This window comes from Caenorhabditis remanei, chromosome III, assembly GCF_010183535.1.
Source record: "Caenorhabditis remanei strain PX506 chromosome III, whole genome shotgun sequence".
Classification (NCBI taxonomy): Eukaryota; Metazoa; Nematoda; class Chromadorea; order Rhabditida; family Rhabditidae; genus Caenorhabditis; species Caenorhabditis remanei.
In genome coordinates, this window is record NC_071330.1 from 7,107,265 (window position 1) to 7,123,287 (window position 16,023).

Genomic DNA, 16,023 nt, shown 5'->3' on the forward strand with positions numbered 1-16,023 from the left:
CGGGGGCAAAAAGAAGTAGAAAACGGGATGGAAAGGAAGTAGACAACGGATAGGCATGTTTTGGTGGTGAGTGGAGACAAAAATACAGAAAAGTAGAACAATCGAAAGACAAAAATAAGATGGTTTCATATTTTTACAATCTTTGAGTGGATCTGGAAGGTACCATTCGAGATGTTACTGACCCAAAGGCGTCACGAAAAGTTTCAGTCCATCCCTGAAATATATCATATTATATTCTGAAGTTGTGGGAAGAAAAATGTTATTTTTGTTTGATTTTTTAGTTATGATTGTTTGTTAAAATATGTGGATAACATGTTAATCCATCATCTGAGACGAGCTACTACAAATGACTTCTCAAAGCATATTTTGTTATAGCAAGGGAAAGAAAAGAAGTTAAAAACCTTGCCGTGGTAGGATGATGGAGGTGGTAGAGGTCCGTGATTAGACATGCCTGAGTGATGACGAGATGATGAATGAGCATCAAGAACTTTCTGATATCGAAGTTTACATGCTGCCTCAATCATTTTTGCCATCGTGGCAGCACTTGGTTCCACGTGGAATACATAGCACATGAAGCTTTCGTTCGAGGTTTGCATTATGAATGCACAATGTCTAAAATTATTTTATTGAGTTGAACTACATACAAGTTGACTCACTTGACATCTTTTCCAATTCCAAGGAAAGACAAATATCTGACTCTACACTCTGCAATTTGTCCTCCGTTGACTTCAACAATTGCAATTGTGGATGGAGCAATGGAGACATCCGCGAATATCCATCTTTCTGGACGAACTTGTGACACTAATCTATCGACTGCTTCATTCAGAATCTCAATTCCAGTAGCTTTTGGAACTTGAGTGACACCTAGGAAATGGCATCGGAGAACTTTCCTTGGCTCATCAATTGGTGCAGATAATCCCTCACTTCGGACAATTCTCTTTTCTCCAGATTCAATAGCATGAAGACTAGATGGTCTTCTATGAAGCATGAGTCGTTTACATATATCTCGAAGTGTGTTGGCAATTGTCTTGGCAGAAGTATCGCATCGGAAGACGTGACACATGAATCGACGAGTCCCACGATCACGGGAAACATATGCAAAATCTCTTCCGTTATCTCTTCCAACTCCCCAAACTCTAATTGATTGAATTCGTTCGGCATGGATAACATTCATTGAATCTGGATCAATAAGTGCCAATTCATTATCGTCAAGTTCCATTATAAGTTCACGACCATCTCCCCATTTTGGGATGTTGTCGATATCAGTTCTATTCGTCAATTCAACAATGCAACGATTGACTGCTCTCGATGACTTTTCAGCCGTCAATTCATCCTCAGAAATCTCAATCCATCCCATTGATCGAACAGCGAATCTCACTGGTTTATGGTATGAATCTCCATTTTCAATTTGATTTTCCTCTGCATATCCTTCACTCATTTCATCTTGTTCAATTCTTCGTTTTGTGGTTGTCTGCTTGAATGCGTGCTCTTCAATAACAGGTTGTTGTGGAGGCAATTGAATGATTTGAGGTGGAGGAGCATCAGCTTGAGTTTCCCGACTCTGTAAAATGGATATCTTCCAGACTGCATAATAAGCTTAAAACAAAAAAGTGCAAAACTGGGAAGAGGACGAAACATACAGCTGTTGTAACAGAATACACGGCCGGTGGAGGAGGTGGGGAAGGACTTCGAGCAGGTGTCACATCACGCTGAAAAACAACAGAAACGTGCGACAAAAGAAAGCTGCTTTTCAAGGAAAAGGACTAGACATTAATGTTCTGAATATAGATCAGATACTATAATGCATATCCTCGTTTTTCAGGTCAAGAATCCAGGCAGAATTCGAATGACCATTTTCAAAACTTTAAATCATTTTCAGTTTCTTTCAATCCAAACCACAAAGCAATTCACAAAAGCGTATTCAAAATAGAGTTCTTACCACTGGAGGAGGTGGTTGTCTTTGAATGGTTCCACTATCCACATGCCAATAATATGAATATCCTTGTGGATCTGTAAATATAGTTTTTGATGGAACTTTTCAAAAAAGACTTGAAGTTTCAAAAGTTTCAATTGGCATACCTTGATGTTTTTCCCATCCCGGAGGCAGATCTTTTGGTTCTTCTTCCATGATTGGAGGTGGTGGAGGCAACGGATGTCTGACGGGCCTTCTATATTGATTTTCGAACATAACTCCACTATCATCCGTTTCTGGAGATAATACAGTATCTAGTACTTCTTCCTCTTCGTCAATCACATAATCCGTTGGTGGAGCTCTTCTCGGCGGAGACTCAGCTTCTCTTCTTTGTTGATCCAATTGCCAATAAAAAGAATAAGGATCTCGATGCTCTGTCATGATAGTTGTGTCTCCAATTTGTCGAACTCTAACTCCATCTTCACCACGAGAAATGGCTCCATCACGGCTCGCCTGGTCGATTGCTGCCAATGATTGACGGAAGTCTTGGGCTGCAACAACACCAAATTAGTCATGCAATCAAATTGTGGACTAGAGGCCTTGTTTGTTCTTTTTCTTCGTCTTTTTTCACACAGATATAGACAGAAAAATGGGGAAAAACTTACATGAATAGTCAACAGCCATGTTCCGTCTCCGCTCCTCCTCCCGGCGTCCCTTCTGGCCTGAAAAAGCGAAAAATTAATAGAATAAAAACAGGTGAGATAAAGAAAAAACAACGTTTGACATTTTCAGGGATGGAGGTTAAAATAAATAGATATTTTGAGAAGTTTTCTCCAAAAAGTTTAGTCGAGAGGAGCAATTGATATTTTTTCTTTTTTTTTCGGATCAATCGGAAAGTTACAGATACGATTTCTATGTCACTTGTCAATACAACCTTGAAACTGTAAAATCAGAGATAATTTTATCAAGAATTGGTTCGTATTGATCTGGAATTTTTAGCAACTGCCAAAACTGTTTCATACGATTTTGATAATCCATCTACAATACCGTTCTTTCCAAACTCGCTCAGATTTCTATGCAAAAAATGTCTCACCTCGTCCAGCTGAAGAGTATCCACGAGAATCGTAGTGTTGATTGACAAGTCGTTTCACTCCGTTTTCAATAACGTATTCGCGACTCTCTTCCTCTTCGTACGCCTCTTTGAATGCGCTGTACTCCTCGTGCTCTTCCTTGAAAAAAGAATGTTCAGTTGTCGTCACCCCTCATTCTTTCATTCTTTTTCATCAAACGACACATACTTTTCATTCATTTTTATGAATTCTCAAACCCTTCTTTTCTATTTTCTCAAAAGATAAGTCATACTTGCTTAATGACAAAATCTTACAAGTTTCTTGTTGAAAGACGAGAAAACTTGTATCGAGTTTTATGAGGTAGAGAAGAAGAAAAAGGGATGAGTAAAGCACGTAAAAGAAAATAAAAGAGAAAAGTAAATAGAGTGGGAGAAGAAGTCAAACATACTGTACTCTATTTTCATTCTTTTTCTTAACTTCCCCCGCTTTTAACAGATCATAAATTGATACTTATCCTTCGTTTGAAAAGAGAAGTTCGCTCAAATGATAACATCAGTAAAGTAGGAAAGAAAAGAACACTCAATTCCCTGTGGGAATTTCCAAAAATCAAAACTCTCTCATCTCAAGACACAAAATTCAAAGTTTAACCTAGAAGAAGTGCAGAAACTTGAAGAGTCAAAAAGCCATTCTTTTCGGTCTGGGAACGAAAAAAAGTGGAAAAAAGTTCGTAGTCAGTCAGTCAGCCTAGTGGAAAGGAAATGACAATTTTCGGGGTAGAAAATGTGCAACGTGTGGTGTAAAAACACATAAAACTTCTTTCTCGGAGCACCACTAAAATAGGGAAAAAGGAAAGAAAGACGAAAGGAGCACTACCAGAAGAAGAGGAAAATGGGGTCGAAGGAAGGAAAAAGAGAGCTCTTTTGCTCGGAGCACTGATGATTAATTGAGAAATTGTGGTTGTCGCTAAGAGCAAGTTGTTGCTTTATATATTCTTTGTCGTCTTCTTATTCTTCTGTTCGATTTGTCTTTTTCAGACAAAAAGAAAACATTCACTGGATTAGAGGAAAACACATAGTTCGATTGTTTGATGATGTTCTGATACTGTATTTGCACATTAGGTTTCTTTTAAAACTCCCCAACAAAAATTTCTTTGAATTAAGCTTTTTTAAAAACTGAACAATCAGTCAGGATATAAAACTTTTTTTAACCTTCTCAGTTTATTTCAGAAAATCAAATATACTCGAGGTTATTTGTAAAATGTTAATTGAAAAAGTCTAAAACTAGTACGAAATAGAGAATCCTCAAAGTATCCATTCGTTACTGGACAATGAAACGAAAAAACATATATTAGGCGTTAATCTCGTCTATACACACATGCAAATTGAATTTGCAAGAATGGAAGAAAACAAGTTAGGGAAAAAAGAGAAAGAAAGAAATTGGTTTTTTCTCGAAAGTTTGCAGAAAAAGTTTTCAGAGTGACTAATAGATTTTGGTTGGAAAAAGGTTCAGGGAACACTTTCAGAAGTTCTAGTAATCTAGATGAAATGACTGAAAACTTCCACTTCAGAATCTAGACGAAGCCTACAGTAAGACCAGACAGATCCCATCGAGTTTAAAACGAGATCGTGGCAAGAAATTGCAGATTTTGTATAGTGAAATGTATAAATACTGGAATCTCTTTTCTCTGAGCCATCAGTTTTTTTCGTTAATGCCAGCCAATATGGAATACGACGTCGTCTTGACGAAGAAGAAAGGAGTGCCCTCCCGAAACAAAATTCTCATGGGGACTGAATTTCGCATGAGCCAACTCCGCCCACTTTTTTCGGACGGGGGTCTTCTTTTCCAGAAAAGATAGAGGAAAAAAGGAGGTGAGGAGATGAAATCTTTGTGTTGTTGGCGGTTGGGGCCAAATAGTGAATAAATGAATGCCGAGGATATACCAGAGGAGGAGCACAGGGGGCGAAAGAAGGAAACGAGAAGGGCGCAAAAGTGAAGTGGATGGCAATTCCTTTGCTCTTTGTGCACATAAATCTCTCACTCTCTGGTGAGTATGTGGATTTACTCCTACTCTAACTCTCTTAAAAGTTAGTTTAGTTTACTAAGTAGTACTAGAACGCAAAAGTCAGAAAATATAGTCAAGATCGGCGAGATAACTGGTTTTTTGGAGTGGTGCATCCGAAAGTTTTCTTCAAATTTTGTTTAAAAAATCGTAGGTGTGCCGAATATCGTAAGAGAAAAAGTTCAAAGGTGAGATTCGTTTTGTAAAAATGGATAAGACAACACAGTTCAGTAACGATGTCTCGATTTGAACTCTCACTAAACATTTGGGATTCTAGGCCATGACTGAGTTTTGTAGCTTAAATGATCTAGGTTTCTGATCTTTCCTTTCTATATTATCTTTTGAAATTGAAATATTACTTTGATCTGAAACGTGACAAGTACAAAAATAAAAAGCTGTTTACGAGAAGCTCATCAAAGTTGAGAAAGTGTTGATCCAGATGAAAATCGTCTTATCTGATCTATTTCTAAAACAAATATCTTCTAGAGTAAAAGGTGCTTATCCGAGATTACTGACTTCCAAAATACGTGAGAATTCACAAATGTTCGTAAAAGTAATTCAATTGTTCATAAGTCAAAACAAATAAACAAGCTGGCTCCATTATTGTTCCATTTCGGAAGTATCACATATCCGAAACCATAAACATCGAGACATCGAACATACGTTGAAGCTTTTGAGTTTCAAATTTAAGTCAAAGTATTTCTATATTATTCATTCCCTTATTTCAAGAGGAAATCCAAAAAAAATGGTCACGAAAACTGAGAACAAGGGGAGTGTTTGAAAATATCAAATTTCCAAAATGTTCGAAAAAATGAATTGTTCGACACAGAGGATTCGAATCCAAACTAACTATAATTTATAGTTTCATTTTATGAGACGACTTAAACGGAAAGTTTATATTGATTCAAATAGAAAAATTCCGAGTGTTTGAGTTTATTATTATGCAACAAATAATGGAAAAAGCGGAGAATTGGAGCCGATCTCCAAGTTTCAAAACTATTCGAAACTATCAAAATTGTAAATTAAGGATTTCTTAAAATGTGTATCATGGATAGATCTATGACTGACTCACCTGCATTCTATCATCCGTAACAAAATTCATTGTAGCAGTATCCGAATCTCTACTGTGAACTCGTTGCAATCTCTGTTCTTCTGACTCGGAGACGAAATGAGTTGGTCTGAAAACGAGAGTATAATAAAATCGAAAAGTGAGGAAAAAGGAAAAAGAACTGCTTCTCTTCCAACAAAAGAAAAACTGGATGGATTAGGCGAGGTCGGTGCGAAATTGGTCAAGAGCACTCCATCAAAAGAACCCACCTCTTATTCACTTCAATTCTGACTCTTGGAGTTCCTTCCCTCATTTTGAGCAAATATGATTTATTCTGTAAAGATACGAAAATTTCAGATTAGTCGACAAATTTATTCAGGTGAAATTAACGAAGACATAAGAGTTGATGCAGAACGAAATGGGAATTGAATCTCCTATTTGAATTTTTGAATTTCAGGTGTTAACTGATACTTTCAGAGTGTCATCTTTTCTATTACTTGGGTTGGGCCCTCAACTACTAGGCTAATAATAGTTCAATAACCATGTTTTCTCAAGAATTCTCAAGATTTTCCTAATCAACAGGTTTCATTTATTTTTTATTTCCGAAGAGACACCTAGAAACACTTAGGAGACACTTACAAACACACACACACACACACAAATGTTAAATCGACTTCTTTTGCTTCTCGATGTGTGAGACTGTTTGCTTCGTTTCCGTCCCCTCCCAGAATGCTCTGAGAGAGACGCTGCTCCGCCGCGCGATGCCAACAGGCGTGTCGGCAAATAAGCTGCGAATTGTATGTCTCCTGTGAGCTATTCGGAGAGAGGGCTGATGAAGCAAAATGAGTCGGAGAGCAGATATGTTTGTTGAAATTTTGAGAAAAATGCAGTCCTTTTCCTCGCGTACAGTCGAAGAAAATGGGAGAGAAAGGGTGGAAAGGAATGAAAAGTTTTCACTTGAAGGGACACAAAATTGTCTTGTTTGATAACTAGTCAGAGTTTGTTAAAGGTTTAACAAAATGTTTTACGCTCAACAGAAAAAAAGTAAACGATGATTTTCGATTTCGGGAAAAAAAACTTTGGAATTCCAGGATTTTTCATCCTAATCATTCGGAAGGTTTGGGGAAGAATTCAAACCAAAAAAACTTTTAAAAAACTTTAAAATTTCAAAATGAGTTGAAGGATAACTTAACTTTTAGCTTTTCAAACATGAAAAGATCAACTTCTGTATCTGTGTATGCATAGAGTCTGGACAACCTACTCCTACAGTATACCTACAGTGTACCTACAGTAAACCTACAGTAACCTATAGTATACCTACAGTAGCCTACAGTATACCTACAGTAACCTACAGTATACCTACAGTATACCTAAAGTATACCTACAGTACAACCACATGTCTTGAGTCAACTGGCCCATCTCGGTTTCTCGTTTCCAACTGAGTTTCCACTGATACTTTCGCAATGGCACCATCTGATCTTTGACCAGTTTAATGCATAACCCATGAACCATCGAAAATTTCATATTTATTCCACAGAAACGAATATTCTCTTCCGGAACATGCTACATATATCTTTTTTCGAGTGCTTATCCCTCTCCGTCACCTTTTTACCACCTTCCGAGGGGAGTGTAATATCCTTGTTTGAACACGAATAGCCAGTCCGTTGACACACACCTAGAGAGCACACAAACAATCGGATGTCCACTTGTGTTGGATACAAGCGTTCAATATGTAATCTCATATTTCAGTTTCGATTCAAAGACTAGGTGATGACGATTCGAAATCTAATAATTTATTTCATAAATCATCGGTTTGATTTATTCAGTACAAAACCCAAAACATTTATACAAACAAGTTACCAGTTAGGCCCAGCATGCATTCAACGACACTATGTATACCCAGTTAAACCCTTGGATGAGATGAGATTAAAGAAAAGAGATTATCTTTATCATTATATTATTGTTTGTGATTATCCAGCATGTGTTGGTGGAATTTGTATTCGCATTCTGTCTCCGCATCTCGAACAATAGACTGATCAAATGCAAATTTGTAGAGAACCTGAAAAAGAAATACGAATTACGGTGATAAAGTGAGGATCTATTCTACCAGCATAATGAGAGCATGGAGAATGAGGAGATACGAGAAGAATATAGTACGACTTCTTGGAGTTGAAAGAATTGCACGCCCCTAAAAATATATTTTTCCGGATATTTTCTTTCACCTGTTCAGAATTAATCAATGACTCACCATGTTAAGAGTAGTTTTATCATGAAGAGTAAGTCTTCGGTTCCGACCGGCAGATCTGAAACTTTCAATGGATTGTTATTGTAGAATCAGAAAAAAGAATGACAAGTACATCTATATGCTCATAAGCTCAGGTAACTATTCGAAATCAAAAGATACTTACTCATTTCCAAGACCAGACTCGATGGAATTGGGTCCTTGGCGATTTGGGGCTTGCAGGAATCTAATTCTCTCACACAATCTGATATTCTCTTCTCTAACTCTTTCGACTTCGTTTTGTATTGAAAGCTGTTTAGTCTTTTCCACCGAAACTGCTTCTTCTAAACTTGTAACTTTTTCATGAAGACGATTTCGTTGCGATGTCAGAATAGGAATGAGAGAAGCATCTGAGATTTTTGGAGGTGCATCTTTCAACATTTCATTTGTTCCCATTCTTTCGGTTATCTGTAAACAGAAGACTCTGAAACCTATTCGAAAACGTTAACAACGAACTCCGAAATCTTGAACGGCACTTGCCAAGTCATTCTCGAGCTGAGCAATCAGACGATCATCGCTTTCTGATTTTTCTTTGAGTGTGAGAAGTTCGGCTTCTTGCTCGTTTGTTCGAACTGTAAGCAGAATAATTTTGAATTGATTATTTCATGTTGTACACTCTTTGGGCTGATGATTGAACACCTTTTGTAATATGTTAAAGAAATTTGATCGAACCTTTTTATTGCAATAAAATAGTATGAAGAAATTTGGGAGATCGGTTGACTAAATGAGAATCTTTTCTTTCAAAATATTACCGGTTTACATTGTTTAGGAAAAAGATGCACAGTACTGTTTGGAAAGTGAAAGCTGCAAAAATGAGATCGAAAATTAAGTTAACAATGACAATCGGGAAATAAATAAAATATGACAAATACATGGAACCAGCCACGGAAAATAAATACATCATACATGAGAATCCTATCTACATTATCAATTCATTTAGGATGCATTGGCCGCAGCAGCTTCTCGTCCTTCTGCTAACCGTACAACACGGGCCAAAATCTTATCAAGTTGACCTCCAGATGATGGTTTTTTGAGTGTAGCAGTTATGGGAATAGGAGTGGAGACTGGTTTATCGAATGTGAAAACTGGTGGATCATAATTGTTATTGTTCGGAGAATCCACAGAAGTGGAACTTTTGACAGAACCGGAGCGTGGATAGTAGTCAGGTGCCCATTGCTGCGTGACAGCCGGGGCATCATCAAGCATTTTTTGAAGATCATCTTTCCATGTATCACTTCTCACTGCGATCCCATTGGGAAGCGCGTCAGAGTAAATTTTTCCTTCTTTTTCTCTTGCTTTACTTCGAGTTCGGTGATTGTGGAACCAGTTTTGCACTGTTCGAAGTGACATGTCCAATTTCGTAGAAATCTGCTCACACATCTCATTTGATGGATGCAGCTCATTAACAAAAACAAATCGAAGAACATCTTTTTGATAGTCAGTGATAACCGTACGTTGAATTGGTTTTTTCTCCGAATCTTCCAAATCAGATGATGCTTTTCTTTTCACAGGACGAGGTGTTTCACGGAGCAAACATTCAAGTTTCTCTTTAACACTATCTTTTGCTTCTTCTTTTTTGACTAAATCAGGAATCGCGGAAGGATCATTCAAAAAGTTTCTCATCCGATGATACATCACCTTCTCAGTCGATTTAGCGAGTTCAAATGGCTTTGTTCGAATCATCAAATCGGCACACATGGATGGAGAGCAGTGAAGATATTCGTCACCGAAAACTCTTGGCGATATTCCGTGATCTTCTAAAACTCCTTTGACACGATAAACAATTTCAATCGAGTCCAGAATTTCTTCTCCTGATAGTGAGTCGATGTATTTGACGACTTCATCGCGAGAACTTGCACTTTGTCGTTCCATAATCTGAAATTAATGAATACTATGATTTTTCTGACTTGTAACAACTAACCAATGCAATTTCCGATACCGGCTCAGGCTTTACAGGTTCCGCGACTTCATTATTCTCGATAGGGTTGCTAACGTTACTGAGAAGTGACGCCAATGTTTTCGCCAGATCACTATCATCGTCACATACAGTAATAGTTGGCTGTTTTCCGTCTTTTTCTTCGACTCCTGCTACTTCATCCATAAACAACTGCATTCTGATGAATGGCTCACGTCCTTTCTGTGTCAACTGAATCCAAGTCTTTGGTCGTGCCAAGAGATCCGATACACTTCCTTGACTAAGTCCGAGAATAAATTCTCCGAATTGTCTTTGAGACATTGAGTTGACAGTTAGAAACTCTTTGATTTGTTTCACAAGCAACTCAGTATCCAATATGGTGTACTTGTCATACTGTGCTTGAGTGAGAGGTTTTAGTCCGCTTGCCATTCTTTGTTTTAATACAAGCTCAACAGCAGTAGGCCTAGTTTTTGAAGGAAGAGTCGTTACTTCATAAGGAATTGAAACTGAGCATCGACGATTTTGAACTATAACTGGTTTCGGGGGAACAACGTTTTTGTCTGCAGTTGTTTCCTGAAATAAAATCGATTACTCAATTATTTATAATTAGGAAAAAAGTACCTCTTCAATTTTTTTCAATTCCGTTTGTAAAATGCTCAGAATTTTCTCTTTTGAAATATCATCATGCTTCCATCGAGACTTCAGTTGTCCTCCAGAACTTTCAGGTGATGGCTTCAACGAAATTGGAGTCTCAGCAACAGGTTCTACTTTTGAAATAACTTCAAGATTTACAACGGGATCTTCTTTGTATTCATGGGAGCATGTTTTATCAAGAAGAGTCTCAGCCTTTGGATGCTCAATGTTTTGATCCGCTGGCCAGACACGTCTCGGACTGAGCGAGCAGAGCAAATTTATAGCCTCATCATCACTAATCCATCCGTAAATCCTACGAAACGCTTCTCGACCTTTATCGGTTAGCTTATTCCAGTGTCTCGGTTTGGAAAGTAATTCAGAAAGAGATCCTTGAGACTGTAAAACAAAAAATTACAAAGTTGTTGCGAAAACATGCGTTATACCTTCACAACTTGATTCATGACGTGTTTTGCAAAAAGCCTTTGACCAATATTGTAAGCTATCATGAGCCTCTTGCAATGCGAGGCAATTTCAGTAGTGTTCAATGGATGCCCATTGATAGATTGCACATTGGACTGTATACGTTTCTACAAAATACGCGTTCAAATACAATTTTGACTTAAACTGTTTTTACCTGCATCTTCTCTATGATTTCGTTTTCTTTTTCTTGTTCCTCTGTTGTCTTGGTTTCAGGTAACTTTGAAGAACTCGGAGCGAATCGTTTTAAGTTCAGAACAGTTGACAATTTCAAATCTTCATCCATTCGTAAGTCATTTTTCGGTAATGTATTACCATTTGAGAGTCGTTGGAGAAGAGTTTGCGGGGGAAGTGCAGTCGTTGTGATGGTATGCGTTCCTAGTTTAGTGACTTGTTTAACTGATGAAGGAGTGACAACTGGAGTTACTGTCGTTTTTCGAGTTTCCTTGGCTTTTTGATTTTTCAGATAAGTGAGAACATCAATATTCGGATCCTCGTATTTTAATTCGTTCTCCATTTTTAAGTGTTTCGCTTCTTGAATCTGAAACCAAAACTAACTCATACAAATAGTGCGAAATAATAATAATACGAACCGTCGCGATCAACTCCGCATCAGTGTTCTTTTTGTGGAACTTTGCTGCTTCTTCTGCACCTATTTGCTTTCCAACAGTTTCCACAACACGGGAAACACCTCCATTAACAATCGTCTTCATTATTTCATCTCCTAAACAAAATTTACTCATTTAGAAGAAATATGATTGAAAAATGACGGATGCAAATCACTTGATTTATACAACATAAATTGAAACAAGGCAACAATGACCAAAAATTGATAATGAAAAATGAAGAGAAAATATCAAATATTTCGCAAGCATTTCTCTGTATATTTCTTATTCCAGCACGGTGTATTTCACTTGACGACAATCATGCAATTTTTTTTCGATTCCGGACAAAACGAAACCAAATTCATGTTCATAGCGTTTATCCATAGAACATTCATGCACAACTATTTTCTATGCGACGAGACGATTTTAATGAAACTAACCCTTGAATCCTTCATTTGTCACTCGTAAATGTGCATTCTCATTTTGCAAGCGCCGATTCTTTTCAGCAAGTAAACGATCCAATGACTCTACAGTTTGGCCAAGACTCTCAATAGATTCAGCATTTGCTTCAGCTGCTGCACCGAATTCAATTTCTCGAAGAAGTCTGGAAACGCAGCCATTACAGTAATCCAAAAAATTGTATGGGTGTAATGCAATTAATTGCCGTCTTCAACAACCAACCTCAGCTCATTTCTGATAGCTTCGTAGTCGTTTCGCTCCTCTAATGTGTTCTTGAGCTCATTCAATTCGCCAACCAACAATTGATTCTTCTTTTCTCCGTTCGAAATTGCCGCCTTCCATTTAGCGGCGTCTTCAGCGTGTTTCGATTCGGCTCGTTTCATGTCATCAGTCAGCTGTTGAATGACTTCATCCTTTTGAATGAGGACACTTCCGAGAGCAGCAATATCCTCAATTTTTCCCGCCTTTTTACTCTCATTCACTTTTTCAGCTTCTCTTTCTAATTGAGATATACGCTCTTCGAGAATCAACTAAAAAGAACATATGTGGAGATAAGACCAATTTGGAAGAAAACACTTACGATCCTGTGATTTGCATCAGATAGATCTTTTAAAGCAATCGACAACTGCTCGTTCTCCAATCCATCCTTCTGCTCTACAGTCATCTTGGCAATCTCGAGTTTTCTTTGAATGTCTTTATTTTTAGATTCAAGAGTATCCAAATTCTTCTCCAAGACTTCGTTCTGCTCTTTCATCTTATCTCTTTCGGCGATAAGTTCAGCCAGGCGTGTGTTCAATTCAAGCTCCGCCTTTTTTTCAACTTCACTCACTGCGTTTTCAATCTAGAAGCATTAAATTAAGAAGTGTTCTGAATTCCCAAAAACTTACGAAAGTGTCTTGCTCAGATTCTAATTTAGCGAGTTTGTCTTTCAACTTTCGCACTTTGACATCCTTTCCACGTAAATCTTCCAATTCGTTATTCACTTTTAACAACTGGCGATTAAGTTCTTCTCGTTCCTCCACTGCCTTTTGTGTTTTCTCAGCGTCAGTCTTCCAAGCTTCTGCACTTTTGAGTAATGTTTTAGGATCTGAAAATTAATTTAGTGAGATTATAAGATTTTATCTTAGAAGGGTGGTACGCTTATTTTTCCGAATTCTCAGGAAAATCAATTGTTTTCAGAAAAGGGAATAACTGGTAGTCACATATGTTTCTTATGAAACACATACAGAAAACGATAAATAAATTTTGAAACAGAGGTTTTAGTAATTTATCTCATCTATATTCATATTTTAATTTTCAGACTATTCAGAGCATTCAGAAAGTTAAAAAATGACGTTTGAATTGATATACAGCCAAAACTTATGTTTGATTGGCACGGAATTTTATTTTAAAGTTCGGGTTACTGTACAATCTAGACTGAATAAGCTTCACTCTTATTACGAAATGACTACAAAGACTAATATGAGCAGAAAGCCAATGAAAGAAGATGCGCACATAACTTCGGCGGAGTGAAGTTAGAAGACGAGAGAAAAACAGATCGATCGACGTAGAAGGCAATCGAACTAGAGCCCGCGGACTGGCGACGGAGGGCATGCTGCCAGACATTCAGAGTGTTTGAAGCAGTGAGCAGGGCGGGACGCGGGAGACACGACAACCCCCATGAGAAGACGACAGAAAAGGAGGAGCACACGCTGAGTGAATGTGTGTGCGGGCAGAAGAGGATAACAAGAACCTTGTATGGGTGGAAAATGGAACGACTACAATTGAGGGGTGAAAGGAGAAAGGGAGCAGATGGTCAGATCAAGCAGCCGTACATCCGCTTTCGAGTACGTACCCGACCGAAATAACACATTCGGATCAAATGAGAAAGCGTGCTGCTATAGATACGATAATGTTAAATTTCGTGAAAAAATATTTTTTTCAGTCATAACGGTGTCATGAGAAATGAAGTTGGGGTAAACATGCAACAGAGAGGAATCACGATAAAAACTTTCGTTTCCATAGCTACAGTAGTCAGAACTTTTGTCAGATCGCTACTAAAATTTTGTCAGATCACTACTAATATCAATAATTTTGGCACATATTTTATTCATCAAACCAACCTGGAAGATTGATAATTGATCCACAGATATCGATAAGAGCAGATTCAGCAGCTGAACTTCTTGCTAGTAGTCCTTCGAATTCACTTTGAAACGCTTTTATCAAAGGAATTGCCAACTTTCGGTTCTCCTGGAAGTACACTGATTTGATTATTGACGGAAACTATTAGGTCAGCGAATGAAGAATATTTCCATAATGTCGTCTAAATACTGCGATGTTCAATAGGAAATTGAGATAGAAAAAGAACGTGCCGTGCACTATGTGAAGTTTTCCATGCCACAAACATCCTGGAGCCTACAGCAAAGAAAAGATCGATGCGTGAATCGCGCACAGGGGGCGTGGCAGTCGGTTTTCTCATCTCGAAGAGAAAAGGGAAAGCAATTCCAAATCGATCTGGGACCGCCTGAGTCTGTCACGTTATACTCTGCGTCTCACATTATTCAATGAGCAATCGCTCGGTTGCTCGTCTCGATCATGCATCTGCACCACGTCTATGGGGAGCGCAGCATAACGGGGACGACCAAAAGGAGAAGGAGACCCATCCGGAGATGGCGAAAATCGATTCGATGCTTTTCACTCACAAGGAAAAGAAGAGAGAGTGAGTGCGGTCTGCACAAGAAGCAATGCAAAATAGAGGGGCCGATTGGGATAGCGACATGGAATGACTTTGTATAGGAAAAGATGATCACTGCTAATTTTGTTTCGGCTCTCGTTCATGGCTGAAATTCTAACATAACAGTGACAATAATAATACAGGAATGTGAACAACCGCCTATCTAGACTATGAAGGATCAGGAAGGTGCACATTAATTCCTATAATCTCAGGGAATAATACCAATCAGTCGATAATTCAGCACATATATGAACCAGTTCTACCGTATAATTATGTGAGACACGCATGGTTTCTGAGACAGATGTTCAATATATGTGTATGCCTCGCGCAGTGTTGACAGATTGCTCATGAAAGTAATTATGCGAGAGATCTGAACGGCAGCTGGGAAGGATGACTCTATGACGGTCACAAATGGATTAGAAAAGAGCGATCAATATATTACTAATCGAACAAAGCGAGATGAGCTCTTACCTATAAAGCAGAAAGCAAAGCTATTAATAACTTCATTTTTAGTACTGTGACCGTGACTTTCTATGTCTCTATGCGACAAACTTCTCCATTATTGCATTTATCTTTAAATTTTACGAATTGTCTTTATTTGAAATGGTAGATTTTGAATACCTTATTGGTTCTGTCCTTGTACGCATTACTCTCTTCGACAAGTCGTCCTTTTCTCACATCACTATCATCTTGTCGTACGCCTAGAGCCGATACTTCAGCTTCGACTCTAGCCTGCAATTTACTTTTAACTGATACGTCTCTCTCGGTCCAATTACCTGGAGTCTTTCCCAATCTACTGATTCCCATGCCTTTGTGACGACTTCCATGAAATCTAAAAGTAGGATAAATAT

At 38.1% G+C, this 16,023-nt stretch overlaps 2 protein-coding genes across 2 annotated transcripts; both read right to left on the bottom strand.

The window, feature by feature from the left end:
- Positions 1–133: 133 nt before the first annotated feature.
- GCK72_009659 (uncharacterized protein) lies at positions 134–6,402 on the bottom strand (the record flags this gene model as incomplete). The annotated part of the gene is made up of 10 exons (XM_003112845.2): positions 134–214; positions 402–612; positions 657–1,561; positions 1,641–1,709; positions 1,940–2,010; positions 2,080–2,463; positions 2,578–2,634; positions 3,006–3,141; positions 6,114–6,219; positions 6,359–6,402. The coding sequence occupies 10 exons, from the start codon at positions 6,400–6,402 to the stop codon at positions 134–136; spliced, it is 2,064 nt and encodes a 687-aa protein (XP_003112893.2).
- Positions 6,403–8,187: 1,785 nt separating this feature from the next.
- GCK72_009660 (uncharacterized protein) lies at positions 8,188–15,999 on the bottom strand (the record flags this gene model as incomplete). Its single annotated transcript, XM_053727478.1, has 17 exons — positions 8,188–8,277; positions 8,338–8,392; positions 8,498–8,778; positions 8,827–8,942; positions 9,384–10,245; positions 10,292–10,858; positions 10,907–11,314; positions 11,362–11,505; positions 11,553–11,936; positions 11,989–12,119; positions 12,441–12,604; positions 12,682–12,989; positions 13,040–13,300; positions 13,347–13,546; positions 14,562–14,688; positions 15,794–15,904; positions 15,949–15,999. 17 exons carry the CDS (start codon positions 15,997–15,999, stop codon positions 8,188–8,190), a joined length of 4,260 nt encoding a protein of 1,419 aa, XP_053587055.1.
- Between the last annotated feature and the right edge of the window lie 24 nt (positions 16,000–16,023).